Source organism: Callorhinchus milii, unplaced genomic scaffold (assembly GCF_018977255.1).
Source record: "Callorhinchus milii isolate IMCB2004 unplaced genomic scaffold, IMCB_Cmil_1.0 Scaffold5, whole genome shotgun sequence".
In the NCBI taxonomy this organism is placed as follows: Eukaryota; Metazoa; Chordata; class Chondrichthyes; order Chimaeriformes; family Callorhinchidae; genus Callorhinchus; species Callorhinchus milii.
This window is the reverse complement of record NW_024704746.1, coordinates 13497004-13516778: the sequence shown is the minus strand read 5'-3', so window position 1 is coordinate 13516778 and position 19775 is coordinate 13497004. Positions and strand designations below refer to the sequence as shown.

At 40.1% G+C, this 19775-nt stretch overlaps 1 protein-coding gene across 1 annotated transcript in view; it reads right to left on the bottom strand.

The window, feature by feature from the left end:
* The window catches only part of LOC103174755 (guanine nucleotide exchange factor VAV3), a 91753-nt gene extending 79954 nt beyond the window's left edge, over positions 1 to 11799 (bottom strand). Inside the window, exon 1 of the mRNA XM_007887296.2 lies at positions 11557 to 11799. Coding sequence (XP_007885487.1) covers positions 11557 to 11760 — 204 coding nt within the window. The 5' untranslated portion in view covers positions 11761 to 11799. The remainder of the gene's footprint in view (positions 1 to 11556) is intronic.
* Between the last annotated feature and the right edge of the window lie 7976 nt (positions 11800 to 19775).

Here is a 19775-nt window from a genome sequence, read left to right as displayed (position 1 = left end):
ACCCAAACTTCATCTGAGCCTCTTGATAACTATGTTTTTTGCATGAATTTTTCATCCATTTTACCAGAACTTTAGCTTGAAATCCAAAGTACAGAATAGATTAATTTAATTCTAATTCACTGTACCGTCTCCACAAACACCCACCTGAATAAAATATCAGGATATTAGAAACCTCTGATCTACTATACATATTGGTGAGAATCCTACGCAGCAAATTCATTTCAATACAGATAACTGTACTTTACATCGGAAGTGAGAATGGGAAACACATTTACTCCATAGATAGGGTAAAACTTGCTAAGGGGAAAGTTGAAAGATATCTTTAGGTATTAGTTGACTCATAGTTCGCCATGTCAAAACAGTTTGAGGCAGCAATAAACAGGGCAACGAGGATACTGCGTTATATTGCTAAATAATTGAGTTCACATTTATGCTACATCATCAATTTGTTGTAAATTTGGATACTAACTTAAAGAAACAAAATATTTTAACCGTCAAATGAAACATTTTGTTGCCTCTCATCGAATATTTGGCTTAACATTTTGTTGCTGCTCATCAGAATATGTGAGCAAGCCAGTAAAATTCAGGTCCACAATTTCAAAATTGAAAGAGGAAGTAATAATGCTACTCCAGCTTGTATAATTGGCCTCCAGTATCTCCAGTATTGAGAAGGGGGAAAACAGGTAACTTTCCTGCTCCTTATCATTCTGAATGACACCTGGTGGGAGGGATAATGCATTGACATCAGATGAGGAGAGAGGTATAAATCACATAAGAATGGACCTGTGGATCCGGCTCCAAACCTGGTTGGAATCACCACCTTCAGGATTGAAGGGGAAAGCAAGAGCAACAATTAGAAAGATGAAAAAAAAAGCCTCAACCAAGTTCTCTGCGGCTGCCTAGCACAATAAACCTTGTGGGTGGTACCTAGCAAATTAGCAGGGAGAGTTTCTAGAAATATTAAAATTGAGGTTACTCTGAACAGGCTTTCACATCATTTGTAGGGAGAAATGTCACTTGGTTATGCAACTATTTATGTAACGTTTCAGAGCATGCAGACAATGGCAAATTATCAAATTTAGCGTCAACTTTGAAGTCAGTTTCTGTAGTTCTGAAAAGAACTTACAAAACAAAATCGGTTTCAAAAATTAAGGCTGTATTTAAGAATTTGCAAAACTCTAGAGCCTCTGAAATACCATGTACTGTAATAGAACAAATCTAGACTCAGATGGAATTTCTCCCCGATGGTTCTGTCACCCCTGCAGTGTCCATCTTGCTGACCTCCTGAATGAGACCTACACCATTGCAGCAATGTCAACTTTTTTTGAGCATTGTTGTTGCAAACAGTGATGTTTCAAAAAAACTGGAAGCATGGAATACATTCTGATTCAGGATTAACAAACTGTTCCACACAGGAAAATGAAGTAATCGCATGTGTTTTTCCAATATAAAAGTGGAAGTTTCTTTCTGTTTGTCCCTGCAGTCAGGAGATTCTGCATAAATTAAGGAACTTAGGAGGAGGCCATCGAGCATATCAAACCTGTTCCACTCAACCCATTTAGCAAAATTCCGATAGAATCCTTAAGAAACAGTAACAATGTAAAATTTATATGCATATTCATCTCTGTAGGTTTCATTCTGTTTCTCCTTCTTCCCCACTCCCATGTATAAACTCACTGCAGGGTTCACTCTGTAATTCTATACGGTTAGAATGCTTCACTCTGACTTCCTCATGGGAGCAACTTCAATCAAAGCTATGTCCCTCAGCCTATGTGCCAAAAATGAACCATCTGTCTGACCTCCAATTACATCATCAACACTAACACAAGTGCACAGACTCGGTCACTGCTGTTATTGCAACATCATATTGACAGCTGCCATTGGGATCATGTCTAAGCAGCAGGTTGCTGGACAGAATTCAGACGTGTGCTAGGTCAAATTCAAAAGGTCGCCTACCAAATACATGTTCCTCTGAATATTATTCATTCTGCTCCATTCCACGGTAACATTTGCACAGTATTGTCCTAGGAGTCGATGCAGAGCTGCGTTAAGCTCAGCCTCTGTGCTGGTTCAACAACCTCACTCTTCCCATTAGATTGAATGGGTCTATTTTAAAACGAATGCAGCCATTCTTCAAATCTCCCTTAGCTAAACAACGGAGTGGCTGAGAGGAGGAAGAGACCTTTAACAGGAAATCTCCATTACACTGGAAAATAAGCAGCACGTTGTATCATGTACAGTGTGGCCCACCACAAACTCACTGCAAGGTTAGGAATGATGCTGTGAATTTGAAGAGAGCGGATGAAGGAATATGCTTGTTTTACACACAATAAAGTGTGAACTTAATGATTAACTTGAATTAATAGTAATACAAAAACATGTGTTGCATCTTGTACCCTTTTGGTTAAACACTTATACTGTAATGGAATCAAGAAAATCAGAAACCCCCTCAGTGATTTAAAGAGCCTGTGTGTTAGGGCAGGGTCAGATTAAGCCCAGAGATCAGCCTACATATGGAAGCATGCTGTTTATGTTTGTGACCAAACAATTATATATCAAAAACAGGTGGTGGAGAGCAGGAAAGGGAAGAAGAGCCTGTATCCTACTGCTTAAACCCTGCCAATCTTTTGTTGTAATTCTTCATATACCTAAGGGAAATACGTCAAAGCAGCAGGACAAGAGGCCACAGGATCAGGGTTGTGAAAGTCAATTTTTAGGACAGACACCTGGAAGTATTTTTTTTAGACAGGGGTTAGTCAATGCCTGCATTTTCCTTGTTTGTGGTCAATATAGGAGAGAGGTGGAATTAAACCCAATTGTCCTGTACAATGCATGAAACAAACTAAATATTTCTTGACCCCCAAACTACTGATTGACGCTGTGTGTGATTTTACAATAGTTTTGTGCTACCTAGCAAAAATGGTGAAAATACTGAGGTGCCTTACTACAAAACTGATTCTACGCAATTTCATAATGGTGTCAACTGTTAGTGCACTTGAATGATTTCACCTTAAAACCTTTTGTACTTCAATCATTACTTCAATTAAAGCAGCTGTTAGTAGTATTTCTGCTGACATTATTCTGATGTTAAGTGGTTTCTAAAATCATTCCATAAGGAAAGCAAATCATGCTTTTAGCCCCATTGTATATATATATTATAGATATTATAATATTTAAACAAGCCTAGCATTTTTCCAGCCTGACAAAGTGAAAGCAAACCAACTGCTTAACTGGTTACACCTTAAACCCAGTGTGTGCAATATTATTGTCACAACTCACACCAACCTGTTTCTTTATGCTTCTTACAAACTTTCCATTCATTTGTACAAGTGACCTATTTTTAATGCAACTGAACATTTAATGCTGGCTGAAGACAAAGAAAGAGTTGTCCAAAAATCAAATAGGAGGGTTGGAAATTTGGTTGATTTCGCTATTTGTTTTTTACATGTTTGCTAAAAGATGGCTGATGTGTGTACAGGTGCAACTTGGTGTTCAAACAGTGCATGTCATTGTGTTTTGTTGTCTCAAACATCTGTTTAAAAACATTTTTATATTCTGATCAGCAGACAAAATCACCAAGATCCTCACTGCAGTTTATTTACCTGGATTATAACAGGAAAACAATAAATCTATAGCAGCAATTCTCAGTAAGGACTCATCAATAGTTATGATCATATGTAAGGCCTCAGCAGTGATCAGCTCCATTTTCAAAAATGTTTGCCTAAAGCCCCTAAGAGAAGTAATCTGTTTCCCTGAAATACTTTTCTGAGTCAGAATTAATGATAGGAAGTGATATTTGACACTTGCAAATAATCTCCCATGAATTCAGTGATATATGACACTGCACTATAAGTGCTTTAATTTTACACATACATTGTTGCCTTCCACCAATAATCATTTCATGTGATCATCTTCCAAATATAGGTACAGTCAGCTTTTTGAGTGCAAAGTACAATTTGCCCCCAAAAAACTGCTGTATTACTAATCAGTCTAAAATGGGAACATTAGATAATTTGTCCCCAAGCCTCTTGCATTTTATGTCATAAACTGGAATAACAAGATTTTATTTTACAATCAAACAAATGTCTTGATATTCAATCGCAATTCTTGGAATTTGTGCATTCTGAATGAAAAAAAATCTGCGTGTTCGCATTTGATTGAGGAAAGCTCTATGCAATGAAGGATTGTGCTTTGCTGATTTGACAAGTCCTCTTGCAAACTGCTTTTAAATCATACCTCAACAGCAGGAGCCAGACCAACCATCTCAAAAACAATCATAGAATATTTCTTCAAAAGTACTTTGATGGAACATCAATCATGTATAAAGCTGGGAACTGAATATGAAGTCGAGGACTAATTGAAGGACTTCAATTCCCTAGCATAGAATATTTGCAGTAAAAACTCTCAGTTAAGTTTACTCTTAGGTATTTCTTAAAAATAATCTGGCCTTAAAGTAGATATCTCACATTTAAATTGCACAAATTCTTAAACCGTATGATCGCTATGCTTTCAAATCTTTCAAGTTCCATTGATTTAAATTGCTGGATGCTACGAATGTGCTGATGCATACAATATGCTGGATATTTCAGTTTCATTTTCATACTGATTCCAACATTCAATACTCAGCCGAGGATGCTCGTGAATTTTGTACAATTGCCCACTTGTAATTGAAGTTAAACTATGTCAATAAGTGTTATAAATGTATTCCTTGGTGAGATAAGACTGCGTCTGAGGCTTTCTTCTGTGACTTTGGATTATTAATGATCCAGGCTTCTAAACAAAAAGACGACCAGTTAATTAAGGTCACTCGAGTCATTGGAGGTGAAACAGGCACCCATTTTGGACGTGTCCAGCATAACCTGCTCGGTGCAAGTGAGCCAATATTGATTGAGACCTGGACTCCTGCTAGCTAGCTGGGATAACAAGGACTTAATGGGGCAGGGGAGCAGAATTAACATCTGGCAGCATCAAGTCATTAAACTAGGATGCTTCAGTGATTATGTCATTGCAAGCTGTATATGTTAATCTAACTCTTCACACCTTCCGGTTTAGCAATTACTCCAATTATTGCATTGATCAGCTATGTTCAATGTTTAAATAAAAGTATTCATTAAAAACAAGTTATTCCAGTTAATTATAACTTGTTCTTTTTTAACTGTTTGATTTGCAATACCTTTGATAACGGTGACACTACCTTTTCAACCCAGTATTGATTGAAATGTTCCATAGTAAGAAAGCCAAGAGTGGGTCAACACAGCAATCTCAAAAAAAAGGATTTATTATAAGAAGCCAACAACAGAGTGGTGGTATCGGGTGGACAAAAGGTTGCACGTTAGTGCTATGAATATTATGAATGACGTATATGTCTGTAAGAAGTTTAAAATAAGGTATATAGAGAGTAGGATTTGTTTGTGTTCAAGTCCACAAACAAATCCTACTTGACCAAGTCTTAACTTGGATTCATGTGGCCTAAGATGACACTCCAATGCCGTGCTGGAAGGGTGTTGCATTTTCAAAGATGCTGTCCTTCAGATGAGATGTTAAACTGAGGTCCTATATGCCTGTTCAGGTGGACATTAAACAACAACAATAAATTACATTTGTACAGTATGATTCCATGGCACTATTTGAAAAGAGAAGGGAATTTCTCCCAGTTCCTGGCCAATAGTCTCCCAAATTAAAAAAAAAGGTGACTCACTCCATGGGTGTTTGAGGGACATTGTTCTGCTGCCACAAAGTACACCGTCAATCCACTTTACAGTTTATTAAGCACTTTGAGACATCTCAACGACATGATAAGCTGCTATACCAGATGCAAGGATTTATTTTATATTATAAGAAAAATTCTTTCAGACACAGTATTAATTTTATTGGCAGTGAAGAACCTCTGATCCTAATTCCAGGGTCAACCTACTGAATTACCCAGTCAATCTCAATGTCAATTTATAACCAATCTTGCTATAATTTTTCAAATACAATTTAAAGTGCTCATTATTTATTTTCCAATGTTATCGCAGTTTTGTAAAATTAGAAAAAATTCAGAGAAAATGTTACAAAATGTAGATGATGCTGAGATGTAAAAATCCTCATCTGTTTAACCCAATACTCAAAATCTATAGTTTCTGAAAATGGTTTCATTTTATTATTTGTTTCCAAAGGAACTAACCATGCAATCTGCAAATAAAATTTATAAGACCTTTGAATTGTTGTCATTCTTTTATTTTATTTAAAATATGAGAAACCTTTGTATCTAATCCCATCTGCCGATCTTTAATATCGCTCCAGAAAATAACATGGTTTGGTTTTATTTAAGCCTATAATCCTACCCTCCAGTTTGGTTAGTTACTGATTTAATATGCCTATTGATGAAAACATGAAGCTAAATTTGTACCATCTGCCAAAAATTTGTAATGATTTTGAACAATTCCCTGACTCAGTTGTGTATTTAGGATTACATAATAGCACTGATTTTAAATTGTACTTAATGTGTGTTAAATACATTATTCATGCCTGCTTCACTCAGCCATACTTAATACTGAATTCATTTGATCACTGACTTAAAAGTCCAAACAACCTATCTTTTTCTTACATTTGCACAAAGGCTGGTTCAATGCAACTCTCTGAGTAGCAAACAATACAATCAATAGATTTACTTAGATTGACTCCTTCCTCCAGACCAATGTACAAGCAATTTTTTTTCATGTTTAGGCTGAAAGTCCTAGATAAACCTTTGAACAGAGATATTATATCATATATATCAATACAGAAAGCACTCCACCAGCACTGCACTGGTTTGAAGTGTTAGCCTCGACTGTGAGCTCACATTGAACCCATAATCTTATGAGTCAGAGATGAGAGTGTTACCAATTGAGCCAAGCAAGTTGACACCTGTTTGCAAGTGATTACATTAGCCATAATGACTGTTGGGTGGAGAGGCTTTAATTATATTATACAACAACAACAAAATTACATTTGTAAAGCGCCTTTCACATCGGGAGGACATCCCAAGGAGCTGGACAGACAGAGTTATGGACTCGAGCTGGGGGTTAGGGTCGGGAAGGGTGGAGGGCAGGGGGGAAGCAAGGAGATCGAAAGCATGATCAAAGAGGAGGGTCTTGAGATGGGTCTTGAAGGTGGCTAGGGAGGGGGCGAGGCGGAGCAACTGTGGGATGGAGTTCCAGAGGAATATATATATATATAATATGGGAATTAAGAAACTCAACCAATTGTTTTTAACTATTGCACAAAACATATTGAGATATTACAGTAGATTTTAAACAACACTGCTTTATCAGTATTTTACAGGATGATTACATTTCTTAGTCTGCTTCAACTGTCAAGATAAAAAGGCCATACAAACGTATAAGTGCTAAAAACAGAATCTCCCAAAAACAAGTGTCTACTGCTTTGAAGAGGATCATAAAATGGGCACTGACTTAAAAAATTTTAAAAGAGCTGCCAGGGTATCTTGAAGATACATTTTCCATTTTCTATTGCAGTACCTTATGAATGCTTTCAATTTGAATCTGTTTACTATTGACTCAATGAACACTTCTGTAACCTTCATAGAGCAACATAAGGAGACAACAGAAAGTTAGCATCTTAAGCAAAATGGAATTTAACTATAATGTGTGAACAATTCTTGGTGGACAACTGGCCATTCTTACATATTTGATTGACGATATCTTTTCCCAACTAAGGTTTTCATTCTTTGGTTGGCTGTGGTTCATTCTGCAGTGCTGTTAAACATGAGGTNAAAAAATTCTTCTAAATGTAAAAACGTGACCAGTCTCTTCATTAAGGAAATAACAACACTAAGTGGGGATATGACTAAATACAGTACTTCCCCATATTTTTTAGGAAATGAGGATAACGTTGACTCAAAGGCTTGTCCTGCAAATGGCCACCCTGTTCTGAATTCCTTGGTGCAGTTAATGTGCACAGATGTTGATAGTTAATTACATTTTTTTTGCCTGGCTTTTACCATTAAATGGATGCCCTCTAGGGCACTCATTGGACTAGCTGACTCATACACTATTAGTAAATGGCTTTAGCCAAAGAGCATAAAAATAAAAACTGATTGAAATTCTTCTGGCTGAGTGCTATAAAGCCCTAAGGTAGCACAAGTGATCTTGGAATAAAATGCTCCTTGCCTTTAGTTTTACTAATCGGGTTACTCTTCATACTCCAGAAAATAGACTAACACTTGTTATCAAGGTATTTGCAGGCTGTACATTGCAGAAATGCGTAACTCCTTAATGAAAACTTTAGAACATGTTATATTTCCATTCAAATTACTTTGTGAAGAAGTTTTGGAAGCTCATTCTCTAAGCTGGGGTAGTACTGAGAGACTGCTGAAGTTGCTGCCCTTCAATGAGGCATTAAACTAAGGTCCTGCAGGTTCAGATAGTGTAGATTGATGTTAATGATTTCATGTGCTATTTTGAATTTGGTCAACATTCCCCACTTACCCAAACATACTACCAATAATGTTACATTTGGTCATTCATGTAGTTGCTCTTTGTGGAATGTTATTGATGCAAATTAGCTATTTCATTTGTCCATGTAACAAAAAAAATACACTTCATGTGATTCATTGTGTGAAAAATTTGTGAGACATTTTGACATGGAAAGCTGCTGCATCAAATGCAAATACAATTATCGACTGAAATCTTCAAGATGAATTCTCAAGATATCTGCTTGAAAGGTTGACGCTATACAAGAACATTCGGTGCAAAATAATCGTAAATTTCATGTTTTAATATTCAATAAGTATCTTTTTTTCCAGCTATGTAATTTATTCTTCCAGTTATAGACACCAGCTAAGCCTGATCCTGAACAGATGCATGTGAACATTACACAAGGGACTACCGAATAGCAATCAGAGAGGGGAAACAAATTGACTTCGCCTCCCGAAGCTAGCAATATTGAATCTCTTTTACTATGCCAGGTGAGATCACCAAATGCTGCACAGATCAAGGCTCCAGCCCGTGACTTTCTTGGTCTGTAAGTCTCAGTACTAGGTACATTATTTTTTCAAACTTGGGAAAACAAAGTTCCAATCTTTGTGGGGTCTTTTAAACATAGTGAACAAACACGTTTGAAATAAAACAACAAATAACTAATGTTAGGTGTCACTAGCTAAATTTCATTTGCTCATAAATACACCCAATATGACTTCCACTTAAGGTGTTTATGTTGGAGCAACCGATTGCACTATTTGTTTTTTTTAAACATGGTGGAAGATTTTTATTGATTAGCTCATTCACAATGCAGTAGAACAGTACTATATTACTTGTTAATGCCTGCATCTATTCTCAACAGTTGCAATTATGCCATCTGGCTTTTTCCGGGTGCTATAGACTGCAATGGGAAGGCACCAAATAGTGGGTTTTCTTTACTATTATTTTTACATGTAAGTAGAATGGAAGAATACAATGGAAGAATGTCATCTGTGATTTACATTAGATTAAATTACAGATAATGTGTGTCCAAATTACTGGTGGCAAACACATTTTTTAAATATATATATATACATATGTAAACAGTTACAAAAGTAGCATTGAAAAGTACACCTCTATAGATTGGTTTACCTGTAAATGTAGGAGAGTAAATTTAAAAACTACTTTTCATAGCTCTACTAGTAAAACAGGGATGAGACTTCTGTCTAGATATCATAAATAAAACTGCAATATAGGTGTCACCATACAGTCATTTTCTAATTTTAAAAGTACCAGGAAGTCAAATACAATATGTAAACTACATTTCCTTTAAAGGCCCACAATTTAATTATTTTCCTTATATCTTGCATTGAAATTTTGTTTCCTGCTGCCCATTCTTCTGCTGGGCTAAATTCCAAAGCAAATCTTTCTACCTCTATTAAAACTGAATCTAAGACTTTTTCTAACATTCCGGATGATCTCAAACTTTAAAACAGTAATTCAAAGTATAACGTGAGAAATTTCAGATCCCCATATATAAACTCCCCACAACATTCAGCTTTCTGTAACATTATTACAGATTGCATGTCTAAATGAGAAAGTAGAGTCCAAAGCATAGCCTTAGTAGACAGAAGTAAATGTTATGACAGAAGAAAAAGTATCATTACTGAGAAAATCAGATTCCTCAAGGAAACTAATAGTCATGAGCTATTTATGGCCGGTTATCTTAACCTGGATAAGACACAGGCTTGACTTCGTCCAATATTTTTTTAAAAAAACAATCTAATGTCTCTGCCAATTGTCACTTTTATCTTTACACTAACTTCATTCATTCTATGTCAGACTTGTAAGGAGATGTCAGCTTTGACTCAGACTTGAGAAAGCTTGTGTCTCTTTTGCAGACTCAAACAATTCCGTTCCCCAAGCTATATTCCCTCAACCTAATAAGCACTGAAAAATCCCTCTCCCACCCAGTCTATCTAATTAGCTGCGATATTAGACTTCAAATATGTTATTAAAATATATTGCATTTACATTTGTCAGGCTTGAAATGAAATTAGCCTGTGGTAAATGTGACTTCTCTGAATCTGGGTCAAAAGAAATCTCCTGGGGAACCTTCTATTTTTTCCTCCACTTGGAAAATCTAATGTTATTGACTCATCCATCAGCCATACAATGTTTGCTGTTCATCAATTCAGATTTAAACCATCCACAATATTGGATGCATCTGCATATCCTTCCTCCAAGTGCACTGTTGTTATTTTCTCGTGTGGGTTGTTTCCATTGTCTTTTTTTTCTCTCTCTCTCTCTCTCTCTCTCTTCCCTTTGGTGGACATCCAGTCTCGATTTTCGTTCGAAAAAAAAAAAACACGTATAACTTTTCCTGCACTGGCGGTGTGTATTCCTGTGGAAATGCGTCATGTGCCTGACATACATGTCAGGAAATAACAGGGGGAATAAAACGGAAACCGCAAGGAAAACACACCTATAAACCGTCAAATTGTGGGAATCTCAGTTGCAAACCAAGTCCTGGGGATGCAAGAATCACCAATGCAATTCACATTATTATTATTATTATTATTATAAAGACATTTACATGTAGATCCATTGAAACATCCCCAAAGTGCATTGGCCACAACCAATCCACTTACGGAACCCACTTTATCCTTAATCAGATCCCTAAATAAACTGCCTTTCGCTGTGACAGGATGAGCCTCAACAAAACTGCACTGACTTCCCTTCGGGACCCCCTGAGCCTCTCCCACACCGGGACCGGACCGCGGACACGTACCGCACCACAGCCGCGCATCAGCTGTCACTTTTGGTACATTGCATTGGGGGCATATACCGACACTGTGGGAGGGGGGGAGGAGAGGGGAGGGAGGGGGGAGGGGGGGAGACTCTGGACGTTGCCCTTCTGCGGGAACTTAGCGATCGTTTCCCCAATACAGAGAGCGAACCCCCGATTGACTGCCCCGTACACATCACAGAGAGAAACTAAACAGCAGCAAATTGCAACCGGGAGGATTGGGGCGGTGCGCTGAGCTGAGCTGAGCTGAGCTGAGCTGAGCTGATCACTGAGACGGACCAAGTCCCCCCCCCACCCTTTCCTTACCTGTGACATCTGTGGCCTCAGATTTATCTCCTTGAGGTTGATGGACAGTGGCTGGAGGTTGTTGAGAAGTTGGCACAGCAGTACGCCATCCCGCAGGGTCTGCGCCAGGTCGAAGACCTGAGCGGTGTCCCATGTCACCCGGTGGTTGAGAGGCAAAACCTTGCAGTGGATCAGCCACTGAGCGCACTGTCTCCACGGCTCCATGACTGCAACTTCATCAATATACCCTCCACAACTTCAGAGAGACGGGGATGGGGGGTGGGGGGTGGGGTGGGGGGGGTGGGGGGTGGGGGGTGGTGGGGGGGTGGTGGGGGGGAGGGGGGAATAATGCAGATAAGACTATTCAGTGACAACCACCACAACGACAACAAAAAAAAGGTGCTTTTCTTTTTTCACTCTTTCTCTTCTCTCTCTCTCTCTCTCTCCCTCTCTGTGTCTGTCTCTCTCTCTCTCTCTCTCTCTCTCTTCACTTCCCGTCCTCTGTCTTGAAGTGCAGCCGCGCTCCGTTATCCGCTCTGCCTTCACTGCGGGGCTGCGGCTCTTCCGTCTGCTGCCAGCAGATGGTTTGACTTTTGCAATTGGCCCTCGGTTCGTGGGGGAGGGAGGGTTGGGGGTTAGGGAGGGGGTTGGGGTTTAGGGGGGGGGGGAGGAGGAGGAGGGGGGAGGAGGTGGTGGTGGAGGCGCTGCTGCTTCTCTCCCACTTCCCCAAACCCAAGCACTCAGACAGGGTTTCCTCCACAGCACAGCACCACACAGCACATACATACACACACACACACACACACACTGACCTCCTGGGAACCCAGAGCACCGCACATCTCACACACACACACAGTCTCACGAGCTTCCTGGCCAATTCCTGTAATGTTATAGTACCAAAAAAAAAGCCTCGTTTGCTTCTTCAGCATTGGCTATACATTGAGTGCAACGCGGAAGCTCTTTGCAAAAATTAAGTGGACGTTCAAATGTGGTGCCTTTTGCTGCCTTCGTCTTTTTTATATGCATATGTATGTATATATATATATAAACAAAAAGAAAATAGATTCTGGCCGTCAAGCAATGTCTCAAACCCTTCAAACCCGATGGATCTGATTGATTGTAAGTCGCAGGCACTGTATTTGACAAGAAATGTTATAGTTGGAGCCGGAGTGAGTTTATTCAGATTGCACTGGTGTACATAAAGCTTCTCCTGGAGTTTGTTTGTTTTTCTCTCTCTCTCCCTCTCTCTCTCCCTGTCTTCTGGTTTATTTACTTTACAAGAAATTGCCAGAAAGGATTTGGCTCCGTTCAGTGAAGGGGACCAACGGGGGAAGATGGAGCGCAATAGCTGAGCTTTAAAGAGTCGATGGGAATCTCAACCCCTTCCACCCGGTGAGTCAAGGACCCCCTCCCTCCCTCTGCCCCCCCCCCCCCCCCCCCCCCCCCCCCCCCCCCCCCCCCCCCCTCTGCCCCTGATACCCTCTGAGGCCAATGTTTCCATCCACCTGTTCTTTCTTAAACCTCTCAGATGCAATTCAACATCATCATCATCATCGATGTGGAGCCCTAACGTCTGTTTCTGTTGCCAAACTTTGTGCACATTATGTAACAACGCACTTGGTGTAAAGACAGGATTTTTTTTTTGATTTTTTTTTAGCAAAAAACATTAAATACCCGACGTCTGGGCTGGGATCCAGTTTTCTAATTGAACCAAAGAGGCACGGGTGAGTCTGAACGTGGAATGATTGAGTATCCTGCACTCACCAAGTGATGGATGTGTTATGTCATGAATCCGCTGTGCTTTGAATGAGGCTTCTGTGATATCAAGAGTGTTTATGTTAAGCTGGAAGCATTATTAATGCCACTTAATGCAGGATTCCCCCCTCTAACCCTCTCGCCAGACGATTGAGGCCAATGTCACAAGTTTGTGAACAGTGTCACAAGTTGTGCACTCCTGCAGAGATGACAGGTAAACGCCAAACCCAAGGAGTCCCCAACCCTACAACGCTTCGAGCATTGCCTCTTCTCCCACAAAGAACTGCCCATCACATTCAATGGTGATTTGCAAAGGTTGATCTGCCCTCGAGATTTATCTCGGTTTCAGCCCGATTAAAAACCACATGACTAGAAACAGAAGAATAAAACCAGAAGAACGTGGCTTTATCTTGCGATAAAAATATTTATTCAGCTCGACATTGGAACTCACTTGATTTCATCAGCTTCGTTGCTGGTAGATGGGCAGAGCTAAAAAAAAATCAAAGGTCCTAGAGTGAGCTAAGTAGAAGCTTTGGTTGCTGTTTTGCCCAGTTAACAATACAAATCGATCATAATAATCATTGCATTTGATACAATGCCTATAACATACATCGACATGTTTCAAAGTGGAGATGTCACAGGCGTTGTGTCAGATGCAAGGATTATTAAAAATATATCTACTAAATGTAAATCTATATATATTAATAGTCGTATCCAGATGGTTATTTTGACTTGTCACTTATTGCCCATCCCTCAATATTGCTACATGACTCTGGAACTGAGTGGATTAGGGAACAGATTCCTAACAGTTTCAGACTGACATTTTTTTTAACCAAAACCAAACTTGCCTCAAAAAACTGGATTCAAAATGAGTAAGGAATATTTAATGCTTAAAAATGTTTACAGCTCCTTTAATGTCACTGTATATGTGAAGAAAAAAATAAAGGTGGTTTTAGGCTGCCCTAAAAATATGTAAACCTCAGTCGAAATTGACTGCAAAATTGATATTTCAAAAATAAAATAAAATACTGGGTCTATTGTACAGATTATCTTTCAAGTTGTACTCTCAAGGTCACAATATTGCGGTAGACATTGACAAATAGCTACATTCATATTTTATAGGGTATATTATAAATTAATGGGAAGCAAGAATCAAAGAACCCTACTGGATTATTGATTATACTTACACAATGAAAGTGTCAGCCATCCCTATAGGCTTGATCATATTACAGGATAGTTTTTTCACAGCATGTTTTTTTTCCCCCCATCCAGAACTTGCACTCTTTCATAAGCTAATGTAGCTGCTAATAATTTTTTTCATAATAAATATCAGTTCACCTGTTACTCACTTGAATAAGAGCATTGGCACCACATCCCTTAATAATTGAAACTTCAGTTTCTATGAATTATAGGAACAGGTGCAGACTATTCGACTTTGTGGAGCCTTATTCTGTAGTTTTATTTGTTCGTAGCAATTCTTTATCTTTGAATGAATCTAATTTATAGGGAAGGTTGGGATTGTGTGTCTAAATTACGAGCAGAAACTGAGCCAAATTCATTAAGAGTTATAAGGTATTTTATAGCCTCTGCTCCCAACTGTGCCAAGTTGAACTGAATGAGGAGCACTGGAGTAGCGGTGGGACACTCTGATTTATGTACTCTACAGGCAACATAAACCCAAACCATTAAAATAGATACAACCATTTAAAAGAGATGAAAATTTAGATCAAAGTTCACAAAACACACAACAAGAGATAAAGGCAAAAAGGGGATGTATTATTACTAAGCACGAAGTGACAATGGCATTTAGATATATACATTTAGAAAGAGCATTAGATGGTTAATGGTGTACAGTATTCGCCCACAAAATATACGGTCAGTTCACTATGCAGTGTGTTCTGTGAAGCGCTTTGAGGCGTTTAGAAGACATGCAAAAGTGCTATATCAAATGTAAGGCTTATTATTATTATTACATTGATAGGCCAATGTGCAGCACCACCAAGTGGTGGAAGCTACAGGTATCATTCCTTAATTGGACGACTTACCAATATCGGCTGTGCTGTCAGACGTAGATAAAGAGTTGACATGTACCCACAAGAACAGAATGGAAAATCAAGCTTTAGAATTAAAATATTATAATTCATTGTAATAAATGTATGTTTTTATAAGCAAAAAAATCATAGCTGGAAACGTTTGGATGGCTAGTAAACACAAAATTGCAATGCACCTAGTTCCTTGTAACTTATTTCTTATTCTTTCACTCCAGTCATGTAATTTATCATAATTGGAATCACCATCAGTACACAACCACAATCTTTAATGCACTGTGTAGGTGAAGCTCCATTCTCTCTGTCCTCAAGAGTATCACATTCAATGAGGTATGTCATAGAGATAATGCCAGTTCAGCAGAATATTTAACGGGTGGCAAAATAATATTCATTTTTCTTTTCTGTTTTGGATGTCACTTGTGTATTTTCAGAGTATAGAGTATTGAATCATGTGCTACATAACATCACCAGAAACATTGTGTAGTGAGATAAATGCGATGCTGCTTGGATGGATGCGCAATTGCGAATTGCAATTCAATTAGCGTTCAAATAAGAGAGCCTCTCAAAAGAATACTTTTGCTACATTTCCAAATGTAAGTTGGGGGTTTGCTCTCTTCAGAAACTAAAATGCTCCAAATGAAACAAGTTATGGTGACATAATTTCTGTCTGCAGGGTAGGGATTCTGGCCATTAACACAATAATTCCGTTTTCTTTCCAGATTATCTACAAATCTGCAGCAATCGCAACGTTCAATTCTTGTCCTACATTGCACAACAGTCTCTGTCAACAACAGTTGCTGTAGAACCCACAATGCTAATTAACCTGAGGCAAATATTGAATATACAATACTGTACTTCCACTGGTACATATTATAAAGAACCTAAAAATTATATTCATTTTTATTAATGACTAAGTATTTTTCTTTTTAAAAAATCAACCAAATAATACAGGTATCTCCATTATATCTGTAGAACAGAATAGCCTATTGCATGTTTTTTCTCAGTCATCCTTCCCTAAAGTGTTCTCCACACGATGCATTTCCAGGATTTGATATTTTCGGTGTAAAAACTCAGTAGATCTGAATGATCCATTCCTGTGTGTAAGGAGTGGCCAGGGTGGTGTTTAGCAACATGACCTGACACTAACTACTTCTTAATTTTAAGAACAGTGATACATAAACATAATAATATATTATATTTTATATATAAAATACATAATAAATATATTATGTTTAAAAAAGTAACAAAAGCAAAAGGCTATTTTTTATTATTATATAAATATATTATTATTACTGTATTAGGTCAGCGAGAAAAACATCTCCCAAACCATTGTCAATAGATAACAAGGAATGGAAAAATGCCACACTAATTGCCACTGATGTTCAAAGATAAAATTCTAATGGATGCTATGATGGCAAAATACAATTTCAGAGCTTTCAAACTGAGCATCTCAAGCCAAACTAACAAAATCTGGTTGAGTCAGCTGAACATGTAAGATAATATCATCAAAGACAACCATCTGGATGGATCTTTATGAACACTGCTGCCATTCAGATGGCAATTTTCAGATTATTTGAACGAGTTCTTGTTATTAATTTCCTGCTTTCCACCGTCACATGCTCTTCCCAGGAAATGCTGAAATTCCGTTGGCAATTTCTACGCCAATGCTGATGTTGCTTTATTAAAGCATAGTAGACAAGTGCATCAAAGGAACTGTAGATAAACACATGCATATTTGGATAAATGGAACAAGTTAGTATTCTTTCAGAACAATATTTTTGTTTATGAGATACGTTTACAAGAAAACAAATGTCTTGTCAGGGCGGAGGCTATCCCACAAAATATAAGTCAATTCACTTTACTATATATTCCGTGAAGAGCTTTGAGACATCTCTAAGACCTGATAAGGCGCTATATCAAATGGAAGGATTATTATTTTTATATTGTATATTATATATCCACTTTGTCAGCAGATACACTTTATCTGACTTTCAGTCAATAATGCCTGGCTGGAGCGACGCATCCCCTGGATTAATTACTTTTGTGTAGTTCAAAGGGGGTCCACTCAGGAAAATATCAACAACAACAACAACAGCAACAACAAGATTCCATTTATAGAGCGCCTTTCACGTCGGGAGGACGTCCCAAGGGGCTGTACACTTGGGTCAGGACCCGAGCAGGGGGGAAATGGTTAGGGTGAGGGAAGGGAAGGAGCGAGGAGAGGGTAGAGAGTCGAGAGGGGAGCTGAAGGCACAGTCAAAGAGAAAGGTCTTGAGACCGGCCTTGAAGGAGGAAAGGGAGGAAGTAAGGCGAAGGCACTGGGGGATAGAGTTCCAGAGCCTAGGGGCTGAGAGGCTGAAGGCCCGGCCACCGATGGTAGGGCAGTTGGGGCGGGGGATGTGGAGCAGACCGGAGCCAGAGGAACGGAGGGTATGGGCAGGTAGGTAGAGGGATAGTAGGTCGGAGAGGTAGGAGGGAGCAAGGTCGTGAATGGCCTTGTAGGTGAGGATGAGGATCTTGAAATCGATCCTCTGGGGGATGGGGAGCCAGTGGAGGCAAGCGAGGGTGGGAGTGATGTGGTCCCGAAGCCTGGTGCGGGACAGTACACGAGCTGCAGAGTTCTGAATGACCTGCAGCTTGTGGAGGGAGGTGCCGGGAAGGCCGGCGAGGAGAGAGTTCCCGTAGTCCAGCCTTGAGGTGATAAAGGCGTGGACCAGAGTTTCAGCAGCGTGAGGGGTGAGGTAGTGCCGTAGTCTGGCGATATTCCGGAGGTGATGGAAGGCGGTGCCAGTTGTGGCGCGGATATGAGGGAGGAAGGACATCTCAGGGTCGAACAAAACCCCGAGGTTCCTGACTGGCTTTGAGAGGTGGAGAGTGCAGCCTTGGATGCTGATGCTGTCAGCGTCAGAGGTGCGGAGGCGCTGACGCGAGCCAATCAGGAGGGCCTCAGTTTTTCGCACGTTGAGCTGAAGAAAGTTGTCTCTCGTCCAGGACTCAATGTCGGACAGGCAGCTGTCAGGACATCGGTGGTCGTGGAGTTGAGGGTAGAGGAGGAAAGGTAGAGTTGGGTGTCATCCGCATACATGTGGAAGTTAACCCCATGTCTGCGGATGATGTCACCAAGGGAAGCATATAGAGGGTAAAGAGGAGGGGACCGAGGACAGAGCCCTGAGGGACACCGCACGAGACAGTGCGGGGGCTGGAGGAGAAGCCATTCGTGGAAACAAAGTGAAGACGGTGGGAGAGGTATGATCTAAACCACTCAAGAACAGGGCCTTGAAGGTTGAGGTGGGAGGACAAGCGGTGGGGGAGGATAGCATGGTCGACCGTATCGAATGCTGCCGATAGGTCGAGGAGGACGAGGAGGCAGAGGGAGCCCTGGTCACAGATGGTCAGGATGTCATTGGTGACCTTGACCAGGGCAGTTTCTGTGCTATGGGCAGCATAGTGCTAATGATACAACATGACACCTTGTTAAAATACCACTGACAATTAAAGCGATTTAGGCAAAAATCGCACGCTCTGCTGAATATTAAAATATAGTCACTAAGTGATATTGTTTCACCAAATAGGTTTTGCAAGATGGAAAATCTGCGCCAAAACCTTGGCACTCCTGCATTATTTTCTCTGAGTGTTTCTACGCTTCCAGCAAATTTTACCAGACGCCTGCCTTCAGTTATCTGAAGTTTCCCAACGGAAAGCTCGCAGGAAGTTTCTTGTACCTACCATCCATCTAGTGAGGGCTCAAACCCGGGCTTGTCGGATGTTCAACGACCAACCAGTGACTATCTTCCTTGGGGGAGAGGTAAGCGGGGTCTCCTTGGAGCTGAACTGACTCCAAGGTGACATGCCTGCTTTCCTACATTTCGGCTCATTCCTGAGTCAGGCGGGTCTGCAGTATTCCAGGACACTGCTGATGACAGCACAGCCAGCCTGGCTCATCAGCGGGATCTGGAAGCCAGATCTGGGGACAGGAAATTATTCCACTAAGCTCCTGTTAACCCTGCAAGCCAAAGCCCTAACTGGTAGGGTGGTCCTAGCTGGACAAGCATCAGGAAAGCTTGCCGGACTGCAATATCAATGCAGGTTTAGCTGGTTAGACTCCAGCAGTATGCCAATGCACACTCTGGGGTCCCCAAGCCTTGGTTCTTGCCAACCTGCACTTAATACTTTCCGGAATGAAGGAAGCAAGATGCATCTCTCCAGGGAGACTGTGTGCATTCCATTCCAACAATCTATCTCTGGGATTTCCATGTGCAAGAGGGACGCATGGAAATCTCAGCTTGGTTTGAATACTCTTAAGCATGGGGATGGGTTTCTGCAGGTGTCAGACACCCGGCTGACCCACCCCGCACCCCCACAAAAGAAAATCTGCAGTTGTGTCTTGAATGTAAACAAAACCCCGACACTTGGTGCTCAACACACTTGGATATTATA